This window comes from Pholis gunnellus (assembly GCF_910591455.1).
Source record: "Pholis gunnellus genome assembly, chromosome: 14".
NCBI classification, from domain to species: Eukaryota; Metazoa; Chordata; class Actinopteri; order Perciformes; family Pholidae; genus Pholis; species Pholis gunnellus.
The window spans coordinates 16900886-16924013 of NC_136541.1; the positions used below are offsets into that span (position 1 = coordinate 16900886).

Here is a 23128-nt window from a genome sequence, read left to right on the forward strand (position 1 = left end):
GCTTAGTGTAGTGTCTAAATTAGCTTCCCTTTCAAAAACGTGCTTTCCTGGCTCTGTTGTCCTCCGTTTTGCCTTTTCTTGTTTTGCCACCGTACAAGGGACTTACTGGGGGGGGGGGGTCAGAAATGAAAGACAATGTTGGAGGGTTATTGGACTGTGTGATCTAAAATACTTGTAAAAATGAAATCGCTGTTTTGCCAGGACTGACGGGAGTGGTGTTGTTATTCTTGAGCCGCAAACACGACCGGAGACACTTGTTTCTCCGGGGTGCAGACTGCGACGCCACACCTGTAAACAGAAGCTCATTCGGAGATGCGTGCCCTGCCTCTCTCCTACTTCCTGGTGGAGGAGGCAGTGCCTGTGAGCTCGTAGTAAGTAGACGGGGCAGCTAAAGCAAAAGGTGGAGGCGGCCGTTGATGGTCAGCAGTCGCGACACAGCAGTTAGTTAGCACGCTTTATTTTGGAGGTTTTCGCTCCTTTGAAGAAGAAATGGGAAGCACGGTGATGGAGTCCAGCAAGGACAGCTCAAAGAAGCCAAAGAGGAGACGGAGTCTGCGGATTAACATGCCAGTGAGTCGGTGAAGTATCAACTAATTGTCTTGTTGTTGAACTTGTTTGACTTTTAACCGTTATTAGCCGTTTTCTGTTGCATCTCCGCTTGCACTTGCACGCGACGTAGAAGCGCGCGCATGATTGACAGCTGTATGTGTGTCACGACGCCTCAGTCACAGAACTGACTCAGCATTAACATCTTCTAACACCACGTCGATAGAAACGTTGTCTGGAAATATATTTTGCGACATTTTTCTTCCTTAAAACATTTTCAACGGTATGTTCATAACTCTTTAATGTGTTGTCATGATAGCCAACTCCCCCTGGCTTTAACCACTAACGACATCACAAGGCTGCGACTGACGATTCATTTATTGTTTTAACAATCAGAGAGTTTTCTCTATGTGCATTCAAGTACTACGAGGAAAACACAAGTAATAACAAGCAAGGGAAACATTAGAGGAACCATCAGGCTCCAAACCAGCGAGTGGTGTTTACTTCAGTAGCCAGGCCTGGTTCACAGTGGCCTCTATTCACCACTGTGGGCAGTTCATGTCTGATTTGTTGTTGTTGTTTTTCTTTGCTTCACAAGCCTACAAAGACCTATGAAGGGAATGATATTACTGCAGACCGTAAAGCTCTATCGAACCTTCTGTTTCTCAAGGACAAAACATCTCGCGAGCACACTTTGGTGACAACATATTTGTTTTGTCTTGTGGCGTGGATAACAGCCATGTTACTGTAGATCACGGGCATGCGCTTTTTGGACGGCATCCATCAGATCCACTGCATGCTGTCCCAATTTAAAGTTTTTTGTTTTTTTTAATTGTTATGATGCGTTCATGTGCAGCTGTATATATGCGGCAAATCACTTCCCCAATAGGAAGTAGGCTTATGAATGCAACACAGTTTTGTGCTGGATGTCGGAGCTTTTCCTTCCACCACATGAAATTCCCCAACCTCGACCTGGTGGAAACGCACACACGGATGCGTAGTATGAATCAGAACTGGTTTGTGTGTTCACCTAATTGTATAATCAAACTGAAGTGCTCTAGTGTGGAATGTAAAACTCAGCCCTTGGTATGGGGAAGGTTGGGTGTTCTGTTTGCTCGCAAAGGTTTCCGCATTGTCAAAGCATGTCTTTCTTATTTTTCGAGTGGCGTGTCATCTTCACGTTCGCTCACATTGATGAGGAACGTCAATTATCCATTTTGCAGGACCGGCTAAAGCAGCACGTGATGGCTGAGCAGGCGTTCATGTTGCCTGTTATGACTTGACACTTTTTGTTTTCCTGAAAGTTATCTTATATCCTTGATTCTTATAAACTCTTCTATCTGCAGGACTTTGGTGCGTTTGCTTCCCCACAAGTGGAGACGAGTGGCTCAACCAAAAGTGGCGCACAGACGGTACAGATATTATCTTCCTGTTGTGTTGTTGTTTTCATTTACTTGCCACTTGTTTGTATTCTCATACTTGCTTTACACCCCCCCCCCCCCCCCCAGTACATTTATCTCGTCTTTTAGGCTCTTGTTTGTTTGGCTTTGAATACGTTTGGACGTGGATTTTGGGAGAGCAAAATATTACTCAAGGCCATCTCTCCTATTCTGCCAACCCTCACTGGCTTACAGTAGCATCACGCCCACTGTGTCCAGGCACAGCCGGATCTCTCTCTCTCACACACACACACACACACACACACACACACACACACACACACACACACACACACACACACACACACACACACACACACACACACACACACACACACACACACACACACACACACACACAAACAATATAGATTTTTCTAACAGAAAGCAGTCTCTTCCTACTGTCTGCTCTGATTTGATTTGAATAGGAGTCATTCTGTGATCATTGCCTCATATCCGCCAGACTATTTCACTCGTGTGTAGGCTAATTCTGATCAGAACCTGCATTCTCTTGTGTTTTTTAAACCGGTAAGTTATATCCAGAAAAAAAACCAACCCTCATAGCTGTTCACTTGACTTAACAAGCTCTTGCACAATGTCAGAGTTGGAGTTGTTGGCAAACACAAATGATGGGTGTGTGCTTTCCCTCCCTCAGACTTGTTACAGGATTGGTTTAAACAGAAATGTGCACATGGAGTTGGGTTAAGCCTCTCTAAGCAAACACCGCTCTGAACCTTCGTGAAGGAGACCAAACCAAACAGTTCTTCCCCGTTTTGATTTCATTATCAGTGCATTCATATCATCTCGCATCTGGTTTGTTGAGCCCGGATATGTTACGTCGTCTTTTTTTTATTTTTTTATCTTCCAACATTGTGACCAAAACACTCCTTGTTTCATTCGATTGTTTTCTGTAAATACCCCCCCCCCCCCCCCCCGAACGGGAGATCTCTGCGTGTTCTAACGCCTCACTGTGTCACAGACCACAAATGGTTAAACGACTGGTTGTTGGCACGTCCAGAGCGATGGGAGGAGGCGCTCTCTGAGAGATTGGCTGCCGTCTCTCCTCTGTTTGGTTTTTGGTATCTGCACAGCGAGAAAGAGAAGAATGTCTCTTGCCTGTTTACATGACGGTAACCTTGCGAAGACGGACCCGTAAACACAGAAAGTCACAGTGAAAAATAGGCTCACTGTTGTTTGACAGTGGACCTGATGGTGTCGTATCGAGGGCGAGGCCTTTAAACATGGTGCTATGCAGCGTTATGTTAAGTCTTAGAGGGAGATGGAGAACCATTGGATTTGTACAATGTTTATAAAAAACATGCTTAATGGTTAAAATTGTGGATATATTTTCCTGCGCAGCTCTAATAAAATATTTTACAGCTTTATGTGCAGACAAAATGAGATATAATGAAAAATGCTGAGTCATAGAGCGCTCTGTTTAAGAAAGCAAGGAATCCTAATGGTTGGTATCGCAGTAACTTATGGATCATGAAAGAACATTTCTCTTATTGCACAATGCACGCGCTACTCACATTCTCATACTGCTTTTTACGATGTAGCCTACCATTGAGTGTTACAACGTGGCTGACTAAACAAAACAGTGTTGTGTGTGTGTGTGTGTGTGTGTGTGTGTGGGGGGGGGGGGGGGGGGGGGAAAGAAGAAGTAACCAATAATGGGAAGCTCACGCAAAAAGCAAGTGCAACCAGTGGCCGTCATTTCGCAATAAATCTCTCCGTGTTGTTATGCGTCTGTCAGTTTTTCACAGATAAGCTCAGCGGCCTCTCACCGTCTCACATAACACTCTGAGCATAAAGTCACACCTTTTTTAAAAGTGCAGGAAAATCAAACCGTCCCTCTCTTTTTTTATTGCCTTTCAGGTAGAGCGCCGCATCCGTTCGGCGAGCCCCACCAAAGGGGTGTCCGCGAGGAGCCCATCAGCCGGCGCCCCGTTGCCCCCATATTCGCAGTCCGCTCCAGTGCAAGTGAGGGCCGGCTCGGGCTCCCCGAAAACCATCTTCCCCTATGCCTCCTATCAGGACTCCCCACCCAAGTCCCCCCGCCGAATCAGCTTCAGCGGCATCTTCTCCAGGACCAGGAGGGGTGAGTCCAAAAAACAAAACATTGCACAGACTGCCCACTCGTGACGAACACCCTGACTGCCGTAACGTCTATTGGTGGATTGACTACAACTGCAGTTTGATAGATAGTATTCAATAACGCAGATTAATACTATTAACTTGTGCAAGAGCCGGTCTAAGAGGAAGGGGGGGGGGGGGGTTATAAGGAAGTAAGACACAAAAGATGAAACTCAGTTATCTCGAAGATCATTTGGGTTTCCTGTTGTACGAGGTAAAGCCGCACACAGGAACCAGCGTCTATCCGATGGAGTTCATGAGTTCAGGTAGTTTGCAGCTTGCGGCTGAACTGACAGCTGCACGCATTGAACACTGCTGTGCCAATAAGGAAGTTGAAGCCTAGATTTCCTCATGGTTTAAAAAAATAGAAAAATCCACTGCTTTGTTTTGCCATCCCCCAACAGGCCAACATGGTCACGAGCCTCATCAGACAGATGGGCCATCGCTGGAGGAGAGGATACATTGTCGTCTTTGTTTCTCATCAGAATCAAAGAGGAGTCTCTCTTTTTAGCTCCCAATACCTAGCATTGAGCTGTGCATTTCAAAGCCAGTTTATTAGATTAAGGTTTGGCATCCTGCAGGTGGGAGCCCAGCCCATTCTGCATTCCCCAAATTAAAACTCATAAATGACATAATGGTAATACTGGTATGCGCTAAGAGGTGGGAATGAGACCGGCTAGGGCAGAACAAGGCCTGGTTTGATGAAGAACAGACCCCAACGGGCAGATTTTCAGCTCTCATGTCTCCGTGTAGTTCTGTGGCCGATTACATAACAGAGACCCAGCCTGTTTCGCATGGAGACAGCCCTGCTGGAAGCTACCATCCAACTGCAAAACGATGAGTCATATGTTTTTGGCTCGCACGCATTCTTCGGTTTCCTCGTGCAGGCTCAGTTTGGCAGCGGCTGGTGGAATAGCTCTGCTGGGGCCAGACCTCAAGAGTCGGCGTGCTCCGTTTCCTCTGGATGTTGTTATTGATGGGAACCAAACTCAAACACTGCAAAAGCACACCGCTCCAGCTCCAGCCCTCTCGTGCCAGCTTTTAAGAGTGTGATGTGGTCCGAGACGTTCCTGACTAATGATGTGGGTTTAAATGATAATAGCAGCAAAAGTATGCATGTCAATGAATGTCATACAGCGACTGAGCGGGCCAGCAGCTTTTCCCAGTTTTAGTAGTGGGGATGTTTTTGTAGACACCCTACTTTCGCCACAAGGAGGTGCTGAAGGCATAGTCTAGTCTGGATGTAGTCCTTAAACTAGTGTTGATCAAGCAACCAGTTTTATACTTCATTATTATTATCAATATTGGGGGTTTTTTTTGTACCATTTTGAGGTATTTTTTCAGACTTTATGTGTTCCTGAACATCTGATTTTGTATACGTTGCATAATAGGCATTAGTTTCCTGTTTTCTCAGGTGCATTTATAACCATATTTGCCACAAATATGATCAGAATGTCTTTACATTCCCATCTAGTCTAAATATGTGTCTTCCCATCAGCCTGGACATTGTCAGTCTCTCACCACTGAAGGCAACGCTGGTGTTTTCATACCCTTATCTGGAAGTGACCGGACTCTTAGCAGCTCCTCATACAACCATGCAGACCCCCCCCCCCCTCTCTCTCTCTGTTGCCACTGTGTGCTGTATGTTGTCAGTAAATAAAGGAACCGGGCAGTTTTGACTTTCCAAAATTCAGAAAGTGCAGACCCTTACAAGGGCAGAATGATTTTATTATGTGTGTGGAAGCTAAAGCTTAACAAAATACACTGTGGACGGTATTTAAAATCCTCACGGATCTGGAACTTGGCCACCGTCAATACAAACTGAATCTGAAGTGGTGTTTTGATTTCATCATTGATATTTCAACCCCTCACTCATATTAGCCGTTGACCCACTGATTGGAACACTTGCACGACATGTTAATTGAGATCTGTACTGGACACACTGGAGCTAATGTGAGCAGCAGATACTGAGTGGGCCATCTGTTACGGGTAGGGGAGGCTCTGAATGGAGGCTTTCTGATCAGCTGACAGAACATGGGAGGGTCCCCCTGCTGTCATCTGCAGCGGACCGGCCTCAGCAGTCTTAAAGGTCAGGCCCCTAAAATTAACAGACAACCGAATGTACAAGTGACAGAGCTGCAGGACACCCCGCTCAAAACCACAGCCTCTACGTCTTCTTTTGTAGTTGTTAATCTGAGGAAATGCTGAGACTGATCACTGATCCTGGCTGTATTGTGTGAAGACAGAGTGAGACAGATGTGCCCGTGCTTACTTTCCTCTGTCGGGAGAGGGAGGGCATTGGAAGGGGGGGACGTGCAGCCTGAGCCAATCGCTGGTGCATCCTTTGTAGACTGGTCGTCCTTTTACAGGCTGCTGGCATGCGGTGCTATATTAAAGAGACGCCACCCACAGCTGCACCTGACAGTTCACAGCACTGACTCGGCTGAGAGGGTGGGGGGTAAAGGCGCTCCGGTCCCAGTTGCTCTTTGCATCACTTGCGGGAGCCACGTTTCTCAGCTGAAGCTTATTTTCTTTCCTTTTTCATGAAGCGTATGAGCTGAAACCGAGTGCACTGCTCCCTGCTGGCACTGGGCTCCGTGGATTTTTTTTTCTTGCCGCGGTCGTCGTTTTCTGATCCAAGTAAAAGTGGAATGCTGTACTTAATGCCCACATCAGTTCATTCTCCTGCAGAAGAATCCTGAGGACAATTTCATACATTCATCCGTCGATTTGAAGGTGACCGGTCTCCTCCTTTTTTTTAATAGGAGGGACCGTCTCTATCTTCTAAAGACAAAGACTGCTTCAAAAGACAAATCGTCCTCTGGATCTGTGGACGTCAGTTGGACGCACTTTTCAATTATAATTTCTGTACAACTTGCTTCATCATATCGCGATGCGGATGGTCATGGTCAAATTTAGTCTTGAACCCACAACCCACCGCGCTTCATGAAGAGGTTTGGCAGCCTGAGGAGGAGCAAGAAACGGAAGGAGCAAGATGGGATAGGAGGGCGGCATCAGTCCGAGTCGTCATGTCTGTCTGGTAACGTGCTGTGCTCTTCACACGCTCCTTTTATCCTGCAGATTCAGATATTTATATATAATGCTCATCACTATGGCCTTAGGTTCTCCATATAGTTTCAGTGCTGATTACATGGTCTCTGGTTTCACAAACGCATGCAGGACGTCCGCACAAAGTGGCAGGACACCAAAGTGGTGACGCTACGACCTGAGGCTAGAGGTTTGCTAAATGCTGCACATACTGCGTGGTTCTGTATGTTCTCCTTATAATGTTTACGTTTAAAGCAGGTACACAAATAAGTGAAATGTGTTTTGTGGTCATCATGGTAAAGTAATTTATAGCCACTCCTATCTGATACAGTGTCAGTTAATTATTTCTGTCCCATATCCTAAGGGTGTCTCTTCAGAATAGCTGCTCCGTTTAAAAAAAAAAAAAACTTTATTTAAATCGACAGAAAGTATTTAAGCTGATGTAGGGATAGTCAGAAGGTGCCAAGTTGAGTTTTCGGGGCTTTTTCCCAATGTGTGGGGACTCTTTCCCTGTTTGCAATATTCCCTCAGGTTCTCATGAGAATAGCAGGCCAACATGAACAGGGACAGAAGATGGAGGCCAAACGAAAAGCACAGCGCTCCATGCTGACTTAAGGCAGCTATCGTAAAGTGTTAGCTCCTAATGCTCGATGTGTGAAGCACTGGGGGACGCTGTGAGGCGTTCAAGTGGCCCTTCGTCACGGACGTTACAGCTCCTGATTTACAGCCGGTCTGACGTCGGCGGAGTGGATGAGAGGAGCCCGTTATAATGATGTACGTCCAAATGTGGCTGCTGCGTAAGATGTAGAGTTCGTCGTGAAGGCAGTATACAACGCGGTGACACCTCGGCCTAAACCATAAGTCCTTTTGATCCGGCCCCTCTACACCGTGGAACCGCTTCGCTGCTGACATCTCCATGAGAAATTTCAGTAGTCTATTTGCTTCTCAGCGACATTTTGTACGTCAGTTCGAAATTGTGACTGCTCATTTTAAATGTGTTGATGATGCAAGTTTGCACACCTATGTGGTAGTGAGCCGGCCATTATCGAGGGGCTGAACTGCCACGTCCTTTGTAGCAGAGAATCTGTATCTTGGTGTACGGAGCAAATTAGTTTTGAACCCTTATTGACTTTCCTATCGCCTATTGCTTCACAATCCACACACCAGTTCTAAACCAGTGCGCCATCACAAACATAGCCATTCACAGTGGTGATTCATTGCGTTACACGGCTGGCCGGAGGGGGCTGTAGCACCGCGTCCATCGGGGCCTGTAGCAGCCCTCGCTGCCGCTCTGACGTCTACCAATGAGGATCACGTTGCTCCCGGAGTTACCGTAGAACCACTTGACTGAAAACACCCCGGGGGGTGAGGATCTGCTTTTATGGGTGTTATGTTAACACCCATAGTAAATTGCAATCTAACAACCGGTCGTGAGTAGCATGTGCTAATCTGCCGCCCTCCGAGCAGCCTCTGCACCTCCCAGTCACTGCATCTCGTGCAAAAACCCCCAAAATATTCAGTTAGCTATCACATTACACAAAAATCTACACAATTGAGAAGCCGGAGAAAGGAAATGTTTGCCATTTTGCTTGAAAAATATACGAACATTTAAAGGAGCTATATACTGCAAACAACTATGAAGTGAAGCTTAGTGCATGCGAGTCCTTCCCTTTGCAACTGTTGGCCCTCGCCGTGTTTATGAAGAGACCAAGAGAGTGACCTCTCGCACAGCGTTGTAAAAGTGAGATGGCAGAGTGCAGTTCAAAGCGTTCCGCTGAAGGCGACGTTCCAGAATATATACGATTTTCAAAAGAAATGCACTGTAATCAAAGCCATCCCAAACATTCAATTGAAACCATCAAATGTTACGCTACCTCAAGGATATTTGAATGAAAGGCTCTGCACACACACACACACACACACACACACAGGTGTTTTCACTTCTGGCTCAGGTCTATTCAGGCGAAAACGAGTTTGACCACCTCGACCGTGGCTGTGTAAGGCCTCTAGAATGTAAAACCTTTTGGCGTTGTAGAAGCGAGCTGGCAGAGTGCAGTTTAAAGCGTTCAGCTGAAGGCGACATTTCAGATTTTCCTCCACAGAAGAATAGATGAGTTTAGCTAGCTAGCATTAGCAGGACGGCTATCAAGCTAATAATTACGTTACATGGATTTAGGAAGAAACACAAAGGGAGGAAGGAGGTGTGGCCGACGTGCCCATTTGTTTTGGTGTTAGATGGTTGGATACATATGGTGCTCTAGTGCAACATATGTATATGTAGAGCATTTAATCAATTAACAAAGTAGCTACAGATTCATTTTGTCTGAGTTGACTTATTGATTTGGCCAATCGTTTCATCTCTGATTCAAATAGTTGCACAATAAAGTGATATGGAAAGTGAACATTTGACTCATTACTCTTACTGATTTTCAAGGTATGGAGAGATTAACCTTGCAAGTCAATGCTGCTTTTGTCTTCCTGTGTAGACAGAGCTTTGCAGTGTTTGGTATGTTCTTCTATGATATTATATAATATATATATATATATATATATATATATATATATATATATATACTGCGTAAGTGTGTTTTTGTATGTTTGTAAAGTTAGATGGACTGGACGACTTACAGCAGGGGCTTTCCTGTGTCCTGTGTGGTGTTTAGCTGCCCCCTATTAGCCAGGCCGAGGCTCCCAGCCCCGCTGTTATCTCCTCCTGTGGAATGTGCCACAACAGCGCGGCTAAAATAAGAAGGCAACACTGCGGAAGCAGGTCAAGGCGCAGAGGGCTGGTGCTCGCCAACTAAATGTCAAGAGATAGTGCGGAGTGCACTTGGACGGACCAAAGAAATATGTTCACTCGACACACAGGGCTTCATTTATGAAAAGTATCTCCCAACTTTGTGTAATTGTCTGTTAGAAGATTATATTTCGAAGGCAAGAAAGAGTCACAAGAAACGATCTAAAAACAGTGTGTCATACCGGTCACAATATGGACACTTCTGTCCTGGTTCATTTAGAAGTACACACAACTTTTTAACCTTTGAGTTAAATACTTCATTTCTCAGTCGTATGTTTAAATTACTTTAATAACAATCTCAGTTTGTTTCATTGATTCTTGTATTTTCATGCCGTCGGTTGAGTCCGAACACCAGTGTTGGATATGTAAGCGTGACAGAAAGTCAACTGGAAGTCTTGTGGTAGAGGCCTTGTAATGTGAACCATTTGGTCCTCATCACCCATGTCACTCATTGTCCGGCCTTTTAGAAATATGTCGGCGCGGTGGAGGCGGGGCGGCGTGAGTGTCGCATGTCACCCTGCGTAAAGACGGCGATGCCTGAAGTGAAGGAGCATGTGAGGGCTGTCAAGTGACACCTGCAAGCCGACACCGTGGCAGGTCGAGCAGCGTGACGGGTATAGACTGCAGTTTAATGCGGCTGCTTATGTTGTAATCGGCTTGGTTATTGTGGAGAGACGCCAGGAACAGGAAAAAGGCTTCCTGCATGTTTCATTGTGATTATTTTTCCAATACTGATACATTATTGGTCACTTTCTAGAGCATTCATTGAGATGAGATGAGCTTTGGAGTGCCATCAAGGGATTTTTCGTTAATACAGAGTGATGCAGATGTAGACAGCTGTCAATTCACAGCAGCGTTACTGAGGAATATGTTATGTATGTGTATGTAGGATAGTTGTAGCCTTGAGTCAGTGGTTGAATATTTTAATTTACTTCATTAATGTATTTTTGAAAAACTCCTAGATTTATTCCAATATTTTAAAGTGTTTAAAAGGGGAATAGCTTTTTTGAATTAACGTTTTGATAATTAATTATGCTACTGCGTCTTCATGTCATATTTCATTTTGTTTATTATTTCTCTTGAGGCTCTTTCAATTCCTTTACCGTTCTCATTGGAACGTAAAGACACGCAGCCTATTTGTCACACTAAAATTTTAATGAGGTCCAACCCACGGGGACGAGCTCTCATCCCACACAGGATCCAAGCCACCTCTCCCACAGCTAAAGAGTGCGGATGAATACAAACATATAAACAACAAAAAAAGAAGCAAGAGACAATGCAAGTGAATGGATTAACAAGGATAAAAAGGCTCTGCACACCCACACAGGTGTTTTCACTTCTGGCTAATTAGTCCTCTGCTCAGGTGTAATCAGGCCACAGAAGTGAAAACACCTGTGTGGGTTGACGAGGCTTTTTAGGGACCTCTAGAATGTCAAAGCCTTTTTTGAAATGAGCTTGTGATTCACAAAGGTTTGTAGATGTGTTGATAGAATATGACATAATTAGTAACTGACATCTACGTGATGCATAATGTGTTCTTCATAAACTTCTTAAGATGTATAATTTATGTACTGGATAATATTTTCATTCACAATGTGTGGATAAAACAACAAACTCGGTAAATTGTGACGGTAACAATGTTTGTTGAAGGCGCTTATTAAAGCGAACACGTGCTGCTACTTGTTGTTTAAGTTGACATAGTTTGGTAGCTGTCTTTCTAATGGTGGTTGATCCACATGTCATCGACTGGGCTGAGACTTTATCTCTGGCATTTCTGTTGTTTCCTGGTACCCAGGACTCTCTCAGTCCCTGATGGATCAGATATGCATTCCTTGTCCGTTATAGCATGTGACAGCGTTGATGGTATCTGCAGCAGTCATGATTGTAGCACTCAGCCTTGCCAACAAGGCCTATTGGCGACGTCAATCCGCGTGGCGTTTCAGTGTCACTGAAAACAAAGTTTGGACGGACATTGAGAGGAACAAGTGATAAGTTTTGGTATCTATTGATCTCTCTGCAGCCTCTGGACTCTCCACACCACCCACCACCCCAACCCAGGCTTACAGCCAGCCTGTGTTCACCCAGGAGGCCCAGCCGAGCGGGCCCAGCCCTGAACGCCTAGAGGCGAGCGCCCGATCCCGCTCCATCTCCACGCCTCCGGACACAGGACAGCGCCTCAGCCTTCCCTCTGCTAAACCCCCGATCTCTTCCTCGAGCCCTGTGCCATCCTACTCTACCTCGCAACAAGTGAGTCACACTGCAAAAATGTCTAATTTGCCATTTAAAGAAAAAAAATAAAATCTGGTTATTTGTTTGCCTCGGGTCAGTTCGGTCACTGCTTGTGAACGCCAATCAATAAATCATTGTGGCTATGACTCAGTCAACTAGATTTAGTAGTGACTTCTTTTACCAGTCAGCAATGTTAGAACGTAAACGTATATTTGGTGTGTGGAGTTGTTTATGGAGCAGAGAGAGTTCACATCACAGGTACACAACTAGTTTTAAGGTCACCCTCTGGCTTTAGAAGAGGGTGGCTTGAGTTAAGTACTGACTGAACTCTCCTGGGGCTTTGGAGCAGCATACCCATGTAAATTCTTAAAATAGGTGAAATATGAATTGCTTTTACTCAAAAATAAGCAAAATATGCTTAAAATATGCAGGTCAAATGCTGTTTTCTTTGCACTACTTAAGTATTACTTAATCAAAGTCATATTTTATGAAAGTACCGATGAAAACGACTCAGATCACAAGATGTTAGAACTAATTAAGATTTGTTTTCCTTTGTGGCAACAACATAACAGTCAGTCCATGAGTCATGCGCTGCGTTACTCAGTGTCATAAGGGTTTACTTGGGGGAGTGGTGAACAGAAAGTATGGATGATGCCAATCTCTTTAATTCGAGCTCTGACACTGGAGCATGCTGTGTGTCAGCAGGCCCGTGTTTGCACTATTTGCTCAGACAATATTAATATTAACTCTGCATTGAAGCAATATCTTAGATGGCGGACTAAGCAGGCGCACAATCGACTGGCTGCTGAGGGGTGGCTCAGTGTTTTGTCACAAGGGTTTTATTTAGGATTCGCCACAGTTTGAGTCGGGATGTGAAACCAGATTTCCCACAGCTAGTGTGCCCATTTAATGAATATTTATCCGAAGGTCTGTCTCCACCTGTCAGCCGTGAGTGATTGTGCATTCTAGCTAGAGAGGGCTAAATCAATATTTCATCACCAACGTGGTATACTGTCGGTATTAATATCCAAGCACTCATGATTGTGGTTGGGGAGCGATGAGCCGGTGCCTGTCGTCCTCTCTGTGACCCCGCCCTCCCCTCTCCGTCATTCATAAGGGGAGGCTGACCAAATAATTGTCCTTTTGCTAAATCCAAGCACAAAAGCAATTAATTTAATGGATGTGTGCATGTCTGCTTCCCTGGAGTTCGCTGTAAGAACAAAGCAGACCAAGTGCACGCTGTGATGCAGCAGGGCACAGATTTATGAAAGTGCAGGAGTGTGTTTTTGGCGAGAGAAGCGCTGTGTCACCATTGCAGGGGCGACACAGGGGACTGTCTCGCATCCCGGAGCAGGTATGCAGGCTGTCTCCCACTGCTGCAGTGGCCTGTTGTGAATATGCTTGCAAATTAGGGACCAGGGGAAATCAGGCGTATTGCAACTCGCACACTTTTCATAGGCCATGCAAATCTCTCAGCATGACACAGCACATTTTAATGCTCGCCTGTGTTTGCACGCAAGATGCAAATAGCACACTTTGCATGCCATTTTCTCAAGAGTTTTTTTTTTTTTTGCGGAACTCGGCTACGTTGCTCGTGTTGTCAGAAGACATTAGCTCTGAAGATATGACGAGGCATCCCCAGCTTCTTGCTGCTAAGCAACGTAAGGGATTTCCTAATATGGTGAAGCACCCAGGTTGCCCTGCATAGAGGGGTGTGTCCACAGCGCGTGGAGCTTCCTGCATTTTTTTGTTTTTTTTCTCCTCCACGCTGTCTGGGAAAGACTTTTCCTCCGGCGAGTGTTTGGTAGATTCAAACTAACAAAGAATTCAACTGATTCATTACGGTGGGATTCATTCTCGCGCGCCTGTGTGTACGCGGCTGTTTGGTCAGCGCGTAGACATTGGTTTCTCCCCCCCCCACCCCTACTGCAGCAAATAGATCAGGACTGTTCCACTCTGAGTTTTAAGGGGTGTATGTAGTCTAATAATAATGATGCTAACGTGCCATTAAAGTTGCAGCTCTACAGCACAATGTTTATGTCACGTAAGCTGTTTATATTTAGCGGACTTGGAGGAGCTTTATGTAATCTGTGAAACGCCGGTGGCGCACGACGGTTGTTTTTTTGCGCGCGCGTGTGCGTGCGTGTGTGGTGGTTTTGGTGTTTCTACGCACTCGGTGTGATCACAGTCTGCTGGGGCCGCTGGGGAAAAAGTCGCTTCACCCCGCCGCTCACTCCCAAATCTACAGCAAAGTTGTGTTGTTGTTGTTGTGAGGACTCGTTGCGATCTTCACTGCACACTTCTGCTCCTTTCCTCTCACAGGTCTACGGTTTATTCGAAGGCATGCTGGAGAAACTTGAACTAGACGATGATGGTAAGTGTCCCGCTGCGAAGACCCGGTGCGCTCCTTTTTACTACCTTTTAACGCAGCTAGCGATGGAAGGCGAGTCCGTCACATCAGGATGTCTCAGGTATTCCAGCTGTTTCTTAGAGAAAGGATAAGTCAGATATCTGAGCTGTATGCATGCAGACCCATTGATTCAGCTGCCGTGAATTGTGTCACAAATTGGAGGGATTTCCTCTACAGGCGACTGACTTTAGTGCGTTGTTGTCATAACGCATCTGTTTATTCAAATAAATGTATTTCTTGATGAGATCTTGATAGATGGACACATACCTGTGGAGTACTGGAGAGACTGCCATGCTTTTAAAATAGATATTCAATAGGGCTCTGCATTTTAACAAGGTGAATACAAGTTATTGCAGCACGTGAGGTTGAAACTATTTAAAAATGTTTTTAATTGAGTAATCATTCAATCTGTAAAATATCCGAAAAGTAACAAACACGTCAGAGATGTGCCTACAAAATGGTTATTTGTCAGACCAGCAATGTTTTTTTTTTTCTATCATTATCCACTGGAACAAAATATTTTAGTTTTACTTGGTGGTACACAGTTCAATATTTATTCCAATTTCTCAGTAAACTAATAGAGAACTCAGTGTTTAGCCACATCTGTAATCTCAAACCGCATCATCAGTGAAGGACCGAAGTTCCCAAGTAGCGCGGTCTGTGTTTTTCCACTGTTTCTGGTCTTGTTGGTGCTTAAAGCAGATCTAAATTGTCAGTAAGAGGGAGCAGTAAAGTGGCTTTAAGTGGTCCAGACCCCTAATGGTTGTTTATGCTCTGAGTGTGTTTTGTTCTCAGGCTCTCTATATTCCCTGTGAGATTTAGCCTTCCTCAAAGTATTTTCCTGCTTTTTGTCCTTCCAGCTGCTGAACCTGAGAGTGATATTTACATGCGCTTCATGAAATCCCACAAGTGCTATGACATCGTCCCCACAAGCTCCAAGCTGGTTGTGTTCGACACGGCACTCCAAGTCAGTACTGCGACAAAATGAAGTTCACGTTGTCTGCAGACAAACCTTTGATGACCGAAAAAAGACGTTGGGCTAAAGTTAATGTTCAGTAAAATGTCCTGGACTATTTGCCTCAGAGCGGTTTCTATGAGATGGTTGATGCAATTGTCATAAAGCGGTTAAACAGTAATCCCGTGGAGGCCTGGCCTCTTTGATGTGTAGATCTTCAACCACTAAATCCACCGAAGCTCAGACTTGAGGGTCCGTATCTAAAAGAAAAGGAAAATACGAAAACCAACACGAAGCCATCAGGAGTTTAGAACGTACAGTACTTCACAAAACACATCACAAGTCTCTCTTCTACCTGTGAGAATGTGACGGAAACAAAAAGAAATGATCAGATGATGATGATGATGAAGGCAAAGATTATTTTTTTTACATTCAAGATGTCAAGAACATGGTAAAGATTTCATAGAAGGTTCGTAGAGTCCAAGGTGATCAGTTGACTTTAATTTCATATAAAACACAAAGTGGTAAATCTTCAAATTTAAGAAGCTTGGACCGGTGAATATTTGCCCTTTTGCTTGATTTAACAACTTCGATTATCAGAATTGCTGCTGATAAATTTTCCGTCCATCAACTAATCAATCGATGAAGTCATCACATATTGTTGTGAAGCATTGTGTATACGCTAATTGGGTTTTTCTTTTCAACTGTTGCTTGACAGGTGAAGAAAGCGTTCTTTGCCTTGGTAGCCAACGGCGTGCGAGCTGCTCCGCTATGGGACACAGAGAAGCAAAGCTTTGTGGGTAAGAACCCCAAAACCCGTCACAAAATTAGTTTTGCTGCTCAGGTCTCCGTTAGGCACGTTTAACATTGAGTTTGAATTTGAAAGAGTTGTTAAATCATAAATAAGGCGTCCAAAGACTTTACACGTTGCGGATGTTTTTGCAAAGCTTTCAGTTTAAATACCGTCTCCAAAGAAAAGACGGAGCTTGGCAACTAAGTGTGAAATTTGCAAGAAAAAATGTTTAGATGCCTTTTATTCTTCTTACTTACTCTGTAGCTTTGACTCAGCACCTTTTTAAGACTCTACATATGTTTAGTCCACAGCTAAGTTGTAGAAAAAAGGCTGAATTGCTCCTTTTTTTTAAATTTTGTGATTGCTCTTGCTGTGCTGGTGCTCCGTTACTAAATGAACCGAGCAGACAGGCTGTGTATTAAGGCTGCTGGTCATGTCTTGTGGAGTGCGATTCTTTATATTGAGCAGAAGTCATTAGAGCTGCCATAAACCATTAAACACAGCAGTGACTCCTCTGTATTGATAAGTGCTCTGAGAAGTTGGAAATAATATTCACCCCCCCCAGAAAAACCCAAATCACAGCAGGCTAACAGAAACATCTTTCTATTAGTAATAGAATAATAAAAGCCAAACCCGCGCTCGGTCGGCGTTGTTGTGCTGTATTTGTATCCTGTGGAGAGTTTATTGCAAGTCAGCCTGTGATGAATAATAAATGCCAGGTCAGCGTGAGGATAAGGGGGGAGTGGGGGGGGAGTGATGTGTTGTTTGGACCCCGCCCTTGTAAGCGCTCTCTCTTCTACCCAATCGCACAATGCCTGCAGACACGGCGCCGCATGTTGTTTACAGATCCAGTGTGTTTTCATTGCAGGAATGCTGACAATCACAGATTTCATCATCATACTACACAGATACTACAAGTCGCCAATGGTAAGTCTACTTGACATAATGTTTGCATGGGGGTTCCTCTTGTTTTTGTTTTATTTTTATTTCTTCTACCGACATCTAATTCTTGTCTTTCAGGTGCAAATATATGAATTAGAGGAGCATAAGCTTGAGACGTGGAGAGGTTAGCATCACGATCGTCATGTTTCTGGAAACATGCATAATGTAAGATTTGCATTTGTGTTTTTACAAGCAGAATATAAAATACTTAAATATTTAATCTCTTGCTACAGAGGTTTACCTTCAAGCGACATTCAAACCTCTGGTCAACATATCGCCTGACGCAAGGTACGTAGTCTGACAGTGAATTATGAATCTCTCTCTTGTTGCATATTTTTGTGTCCATTTGGGCTGATTTTTTTATTATTTATTTTTGAACTGTGCGATTTGTAACTGCTCATTGTGTTTTGTTGTACTGCAGCCTATTCGATGCCGTGTACACACTCATCAAAAACAAAATTCACCGCCTGCCTGTCATCGACCCCGTCACGGGGAATGCACTTTATATTCTCACACACAAGAGGATCCTCAAGTTCCTCCAGCTTTTTGTGAGTCCAACACAAACCCTGTCTGTCCGTGAATGAGTGTTTAGCTTGCATAGCATTTAAATCTATAGGATGGATAATTAGGATTACTTGTGCTGGGAACTCTGTCATCTCGTCCACACTTCCATTTGCCTGCTGCCCTCTAGTGGACATTGGTAGAATATGCCATCACTTAAATAGAGCTGCTGGAGAGTGATCCCACTCGACATGTTCCTGCCTCATTGTGCGTTTGTGTACTCCAGATGTGTGAAATGCCAAAGCCAGCTTTCATGAAGCAGACTCTCGGTGAGCTGGGCATTGGTTCGTACCACGACATCGCTTTCATCCACCCGAACACGCCCATCATCAAAGCACTCAACATTTTTGTGGAGAGGAGAGTGTCCGCCCTGCCTGTGGTGGATGAGTCGGGTAAGATCAGAAATGTCCAGTGTTGGTAAAGTATCATAAAAATAATAATGCTAAACTTACTCACGTTTTGGAGTTCTTTCTGTCCTCTCGCAGGCAAAGTTGTGGATATTTACTCCAAGTTTGATGTGATTGTAAGTTGACATTTCTACAATTTCTGTTTTTGAAGAAAGAAAATACCAAGTATCAGAGGCTAAACTGCTCCGTGATTCACTTTCTACGTGTGTGTGTGTGTGTGTGTGTGTGTGTGTGTGTGTGTGTGTGTGTGTGTGTGTGTGTGTGTGTGTGTGTGTGTGTGTGTGTGTGTGTGTGTGTGTGTGTGTGTGTGTGTGTGTGTGTGTGTGTGTTCAGAACTTGGCTGCTGAGAAGACGTACAACAACCTGGACATTACGGTGACGCAGGCTCTGAAACACCGCTCTCAGTACTTCGAAGGAGTCATGAAGTGCCATAAAATGGAAACGATGGAGACCATCGTGGACAGAATCGTCAAAGCCGAAGTGAGATTTCTGAAAACGGGACCGACGTACGTTAACGAGACATAACCTCAGGACTGATGTGAAAATGTATCCGTGCTTTGTGCGTTTTGTGCCAGGTGCATCGGTTGGTGGTGGTGGACGATCACTCAAGTATCGAGGGCATCGTCTCGCTGTCCGACATCCTCCAGGCCTTGGTGCTCAGCCCCGCAGGTATAGATGCTCAGCATTGCTAGCCTCCAACTCCCCCTCTGCCCCGGACCCTGAGCTCTCTCTCCCCCCACCCCTCCCTACCCGTGGCCCAGGTAGGAAAAACCGCACCTGGTTGCCGCCTGTAGCCGGCTGTGCGGTGCCTTGACGTCCTGGTTGCCGTGCTGGATGCTGCTGCATGCAGCACGGCTGTGTGGATTTTTGGGCGAGGGTAACGAGGCTGCCATCCTCTGGTCAGGACAAGAGACGTCACTGACTTGAATGGCATAAGCTGTCCCGTGCCGATGCTTTACACCTTCTAAATCCTGCTCACTTATGTTTGGCTTTTAGTAGACGTAATTGCATTTTGCAAGTAGCAAGCTCTCCTTTGATGTGAACATGTTTTTGTATTGATGCGCTTGAAAGCAAATAACAGATGCCTGCATACGTTTAGTGAAGTTCAGTGGTGGAGGTTCCCGTGTGTTCAGATCAGTAGGAAACATGACACACAGCAGTTAATGCTCCACTTTAAAGGATCGAGTTACTGTTTCTCAACCCAGGCTTTCTTTAAATGTTTGTTTGTGCAAGACACCGCCTCAATTTGGTGAAACTAACCAATCAGCTGTAAGAGTCTACTGTGGCCGTCGCTCAGGGCTTCAAAAGGAAGGATGAACCTTGTTGTTGAAAAACGGGAAGCCCAGTTTAGACGGACATGTGTATTATGTTGTATAGAGAAGTGGGCCGAATTATTCGTACTCCTAATCCTTTGGCTTCATGGCTGCTGGTGTGTCCTCGTTAAAGTGGGGAGTTGAGCAAAAGAGTCTTGACAATTTGATAGAAATGTTAATTTGTGAAAATGTGGTTATTATGCACAATTATTGATGATAATGCATGGGGGGAAAAATAAAGTAATCCTGTCCTAACTTCTCCTCTTCTCTGCAGATGCCTGTAAGGAGGAGACCCTGGCTGAGTGAGGGGGAGGAAGCGTCGGCTGGAGTGGAGTCGTGGTGGGAGTAAATAAGTTCGGCGGTTGAGTTAGGGCGCGTGAGGCCGAGCGGAGCCGGTCTGAACATCCCAGAGGCCCCTGCAACGGCTGCACTGTAGAGGCTTGGAAACCAAAGAGCTAGACAGCTGAATGAAGTGGAGTTCCTGCACTGAGGATGGATTTTCTGAGTGTTTTCTTTTTTCTTTTGATTGTTTGAACACTGATCAGATGCGCGCACACACACAGTATACTGTATTTATACTCGGACACAGACGTAGAGATGCATTAAGGTCACTTGCTTGGTGAAAGGTGGGGAAGTCTAGACTGCTCCTGATGAATTAGGGCTCCAGTGTTTTGGGTTGTGTAGTAACGATCATGCTGCTGTCATCAGTTGATTTCTGGTTGCATTTCGTAGTTGATACTGAATGTCATCACCTCCGGGAAAACTTCTGTTTTTGGTGTAGGAAGGTGAACAGTCAAAGATGTAACTTAATGTTTGGTAGAAAAACAAAACTTACCCTGAAATGTGGCTGTTAAAAAAAGAAAGCTTGATGCTTAATCTTAATTTGTGCCTTTTGTTGCCTACACCACTGAACTCTGACAAGAATGTGTGTCCTTGGATTTTTTTTGTCAAATGAGTGCAATTATACTACTAATTCAAACATTATTTTCCTTTATTTGGTTGTATTTTCTCTGATTTTAAACCATGTCAGTAGTGTCAATGTCTGGAAGAAGATCTAATTCAAAGAATATACTAAATGAAATAAAAATAATTTTGGCACAAATACACACAGTGGTTGGAGACAAACACAACTGTACACCGAAAAGGATCCGATCAGTCAGTGAGTACTTATCACTCATTTTGCATCAGAAGTCATTTATACTCGTTGCTAATTAAGGATGTGGTTTTGTAACGTTATTACAAGACTGGGAAATGTCTTTTCAGATGGTTTAAGAACTTTTTTTTTTTTTACATTTACTTTCCAATTGTTTTGGCGCTTCAGATAATCTAATACTCGCAAACAAGCAAAAACAACTGTTCTCTCTGCTGTAGCTCGACAGGACTCATCTCCATCTTTGACTGTAAATAGGATCGTTTTTTTCAGGAAACGTGTCGCACAAAGCTTTATTTTTATGAATGTGTCAACTTGTTGAAAGAGACTGCAGTTTTAATGTTTTTGTAAATATATTGTGGCAATATGTCCGGTTCAGAGAGACTTTGTATCAGATCAAAATGTACTGTAAACGTGCAAGCATGACAACTACACTTCAGCAGTATGAATGTCCTTTGTTTTACTTTTTTCTATTTTTCTGGCTGCAGAAAAATAAATGGACACTGAATGTACTTTAAAGCCGTGTTCTTAAGTTTTAATTTCATTTCGTTTTTACCATTTAAAAGGGGAAGAAGGGAAAAACACTTCTAAAGTTGTCTACAAGAGCCAAGTGGTTCCCACTATTGTCTGTCATACACCCACAGCGCTACAACATTCATCAATACTTCCTGGAATCCATAGAGAGAATCTTTGGGAGATTTTTGAATATGTCAGAAAGCATTCCGCCCCAAAACTACTCCAATATTGTCCAAAACAGTTGCTGAAATATTGCCCATAGGCCTATGGGTAATTATGCTAATCAATACGAATTATGCAAATTAGCATCCCGAAGTTTCTAAACGCCGGGGACCCAAAGAGTATCCCATGTAAGTTCTTTGTCCATACTGTACATCTCTCACATAAAACGTGGGGTACCCACGTGTTCACATCGTTGACTACAAGCTTGAGAGTTACTCAAAGCGAAGTCTCGTTAAGCGACGTACCACCGGAAGTCGACTTGTGGAAACGCGATTGCTGGCCGGCGCGTGCAGAGTTTGGATGTGTTGGGAGGACGGGGCGCTTAGCTTGGTGTTATCTGAAATATTTTTGAATGTCATGTTTCAATAAGTTTATGACTTTGGCAATGTGGATGAGGTATTTATTTGAGCCAGAGTATAAATGGGTGAAGAGAGTGGACGAGGAGGCAGAGGAGGACTGAGCCGTGCTGCTGCAGGGCCGCGATGCTCCTGTGGGTGCTGTGACCCCTATGTGACCCCTATGAGGCCCACAGAAGAAGAGTGCTGTAAAGAGTGGGCCCTGTTGCAACGAGACTTCTCCTCTTAACGGGGAATTCAGACTCAATAACAAACAGACTCGGTCAAGCGAACGGTAAGGAAGAACATTTTATTTCTCTGTATACGGGTTCTTTCCATAATGTCTTTTTTTCTTATGATAATCATCTGACCCTGTCAGTGCAAAGAACAGCTGCCCGGTTTACAGTGTTTAGCCCTAAATACTGGACTTTAACTGACCTCAAGACATCAATGTTTGTCTCTCTGTTGGCCAAAAACACAGTGACGCTACCAGAACTGACCATGGATTACTGTAAGTAACAAGTGTTGCAATACATATCAGCCAAAACCCTGAAAACAACTCCACAAACCAAATGTGAAAGCAGTGTTGTAGTACATTGTAGTACATTGTAGTACATGTAAGGGGCGACTGTGGCTGAGTGGAGAGCAGGGCTGTCTTTCTATCAGAGGGTTGGTGGTTCAAACCCGAGCTCTGGCTCCAGCACCACTAGTTGCAAGTCGATGAGTCCTTGAGCAAGACACTTAACCCTGAAAATTGCTCCCGTAGCTGTGCCTACGGTATGATAGCATCTAAAATGTAAGTCGCTTTGTCAGCTAAATGACTGTAATGTAGGCCTTCTAACCCTCAGTACCATCCCTGTGTATTTAAACATTTAAGAGTTTTTTAGTCTTATTTCTTTTTAAAGCTTTGAACCAACGCTCTGTTTGGGTTTGCTGCTGAGCACTTGATCACAGGCGTGATTTGTTGTTGGTAGTTACACCACACATGCTTGCGCCATGTCTTCTTTTCCTTCTGATGAACATATTCTGTGAGAACATTCAGACGCTTGTCTCGCACAATTTTATTTTTTGTTCATCAGACAAACGTTCCTAAGAAGACTCTCTCTAAACCACAGACGGCTGAGCAGTCATCACCAAAGCTGTGAGCAGTTGAGCCTTCAGCCCTGGAGCCTTTTCTTCTCTTCGTGGCATGCTGCCCCGAGGATATTTTAGAGCCGAGATAGGCAACCGTGTGCCAGGGAGTCCTACGGAAAGGCTGGGTTTTTTTTTATTAGCAGATCATCTTCAAATCCAGAGAAGGTTTGAAGATCAGTGAAATCGGCTGTCTGT

General features: G+C 44.4%; 1 protein-coding gene across 6 annotated transcripts; it reads left to right on the plus strand.

Moving 5' to 3' along the window:
- The first annotated feature begins 381 nt into the window (after nucleotides 1-381).
- On the plus strand, nucleotides 382-21234 carry LOC306706240 (5'-AMP-activated protein kinase subunit gamma-1-like). 6 transcript variants are annotated; one of them, XR_013767360.1, is made up of 16 exons: nucleotides 382-570; nucleotides 1893-1958; nucleotides 3864-4086; nucleotides 11987-12213; nucleotides 14518-14569; nucleotides 15466-15572; nucleotides 16279-16360; nucleotides 17222-17280; nucleotides 17374-17419; nucleotides 17529-17583; nucleotides 17717-17843; nucleotides 18083-18248; nucleotides 18342-18379; nucleotides 18597-18743; nucleotides 18839-19024; nucleotides 19851-21234. XR_013767360.1 is itself a non-coding variant. In XM_079173233.1 (16 exons), exons 1-16 carry the CDS (start codon nucleotides 490-492, stop codon nucleotides 19880-19882), a joined length of 1602 nt encoding a protein of 533 aa, XP_079029359.1. In that variant the 5' UTR covers nucleotides 382-489; the 3' UTR covers nucleotides 19883-21234. The 6 variants fall into 6 exon arrangements, 3 of the variants coding, with proteins under 3 accessions (XP_079029359.1, XP_079029358.1, XP_079029360.1); XM_079173233.1 differs by having other exon boundaries at nucleotides 18839-18932; XR_013767359.1 differs by having other exon boundaries at nucleotides 17222-17419.
- The last annotated feature ends 1894 nt before the right edge of the window (nucleotides 21235-23128 follow it).

Excerpts from the sequence above, each read along its gene's own strand:
- LOC306706240 (XM_079173232.1), top strand. The coding sequence starts at position 490 with ATGGGAAGCACGGTGATGGAGTCCAGCAAGGACAGCTCAAAGAAGCCA. Across the intron at positions 4,087-11,986 it reads CTTCTCCAGGACCAGGAGGG|CCTCTGGACTCTCCACACCA; the intron begins GTGAGTCCAAAA and ends ATCTCTCTGCAG. Across the intron at positions 18,380-18,596 it reads ACTCCAAGTTTGATGTGATT|AACTTGGCTGCTGAGAAGAC; the intron begins GTAAGTTGACAT and ends GTGTGTGTTCAG.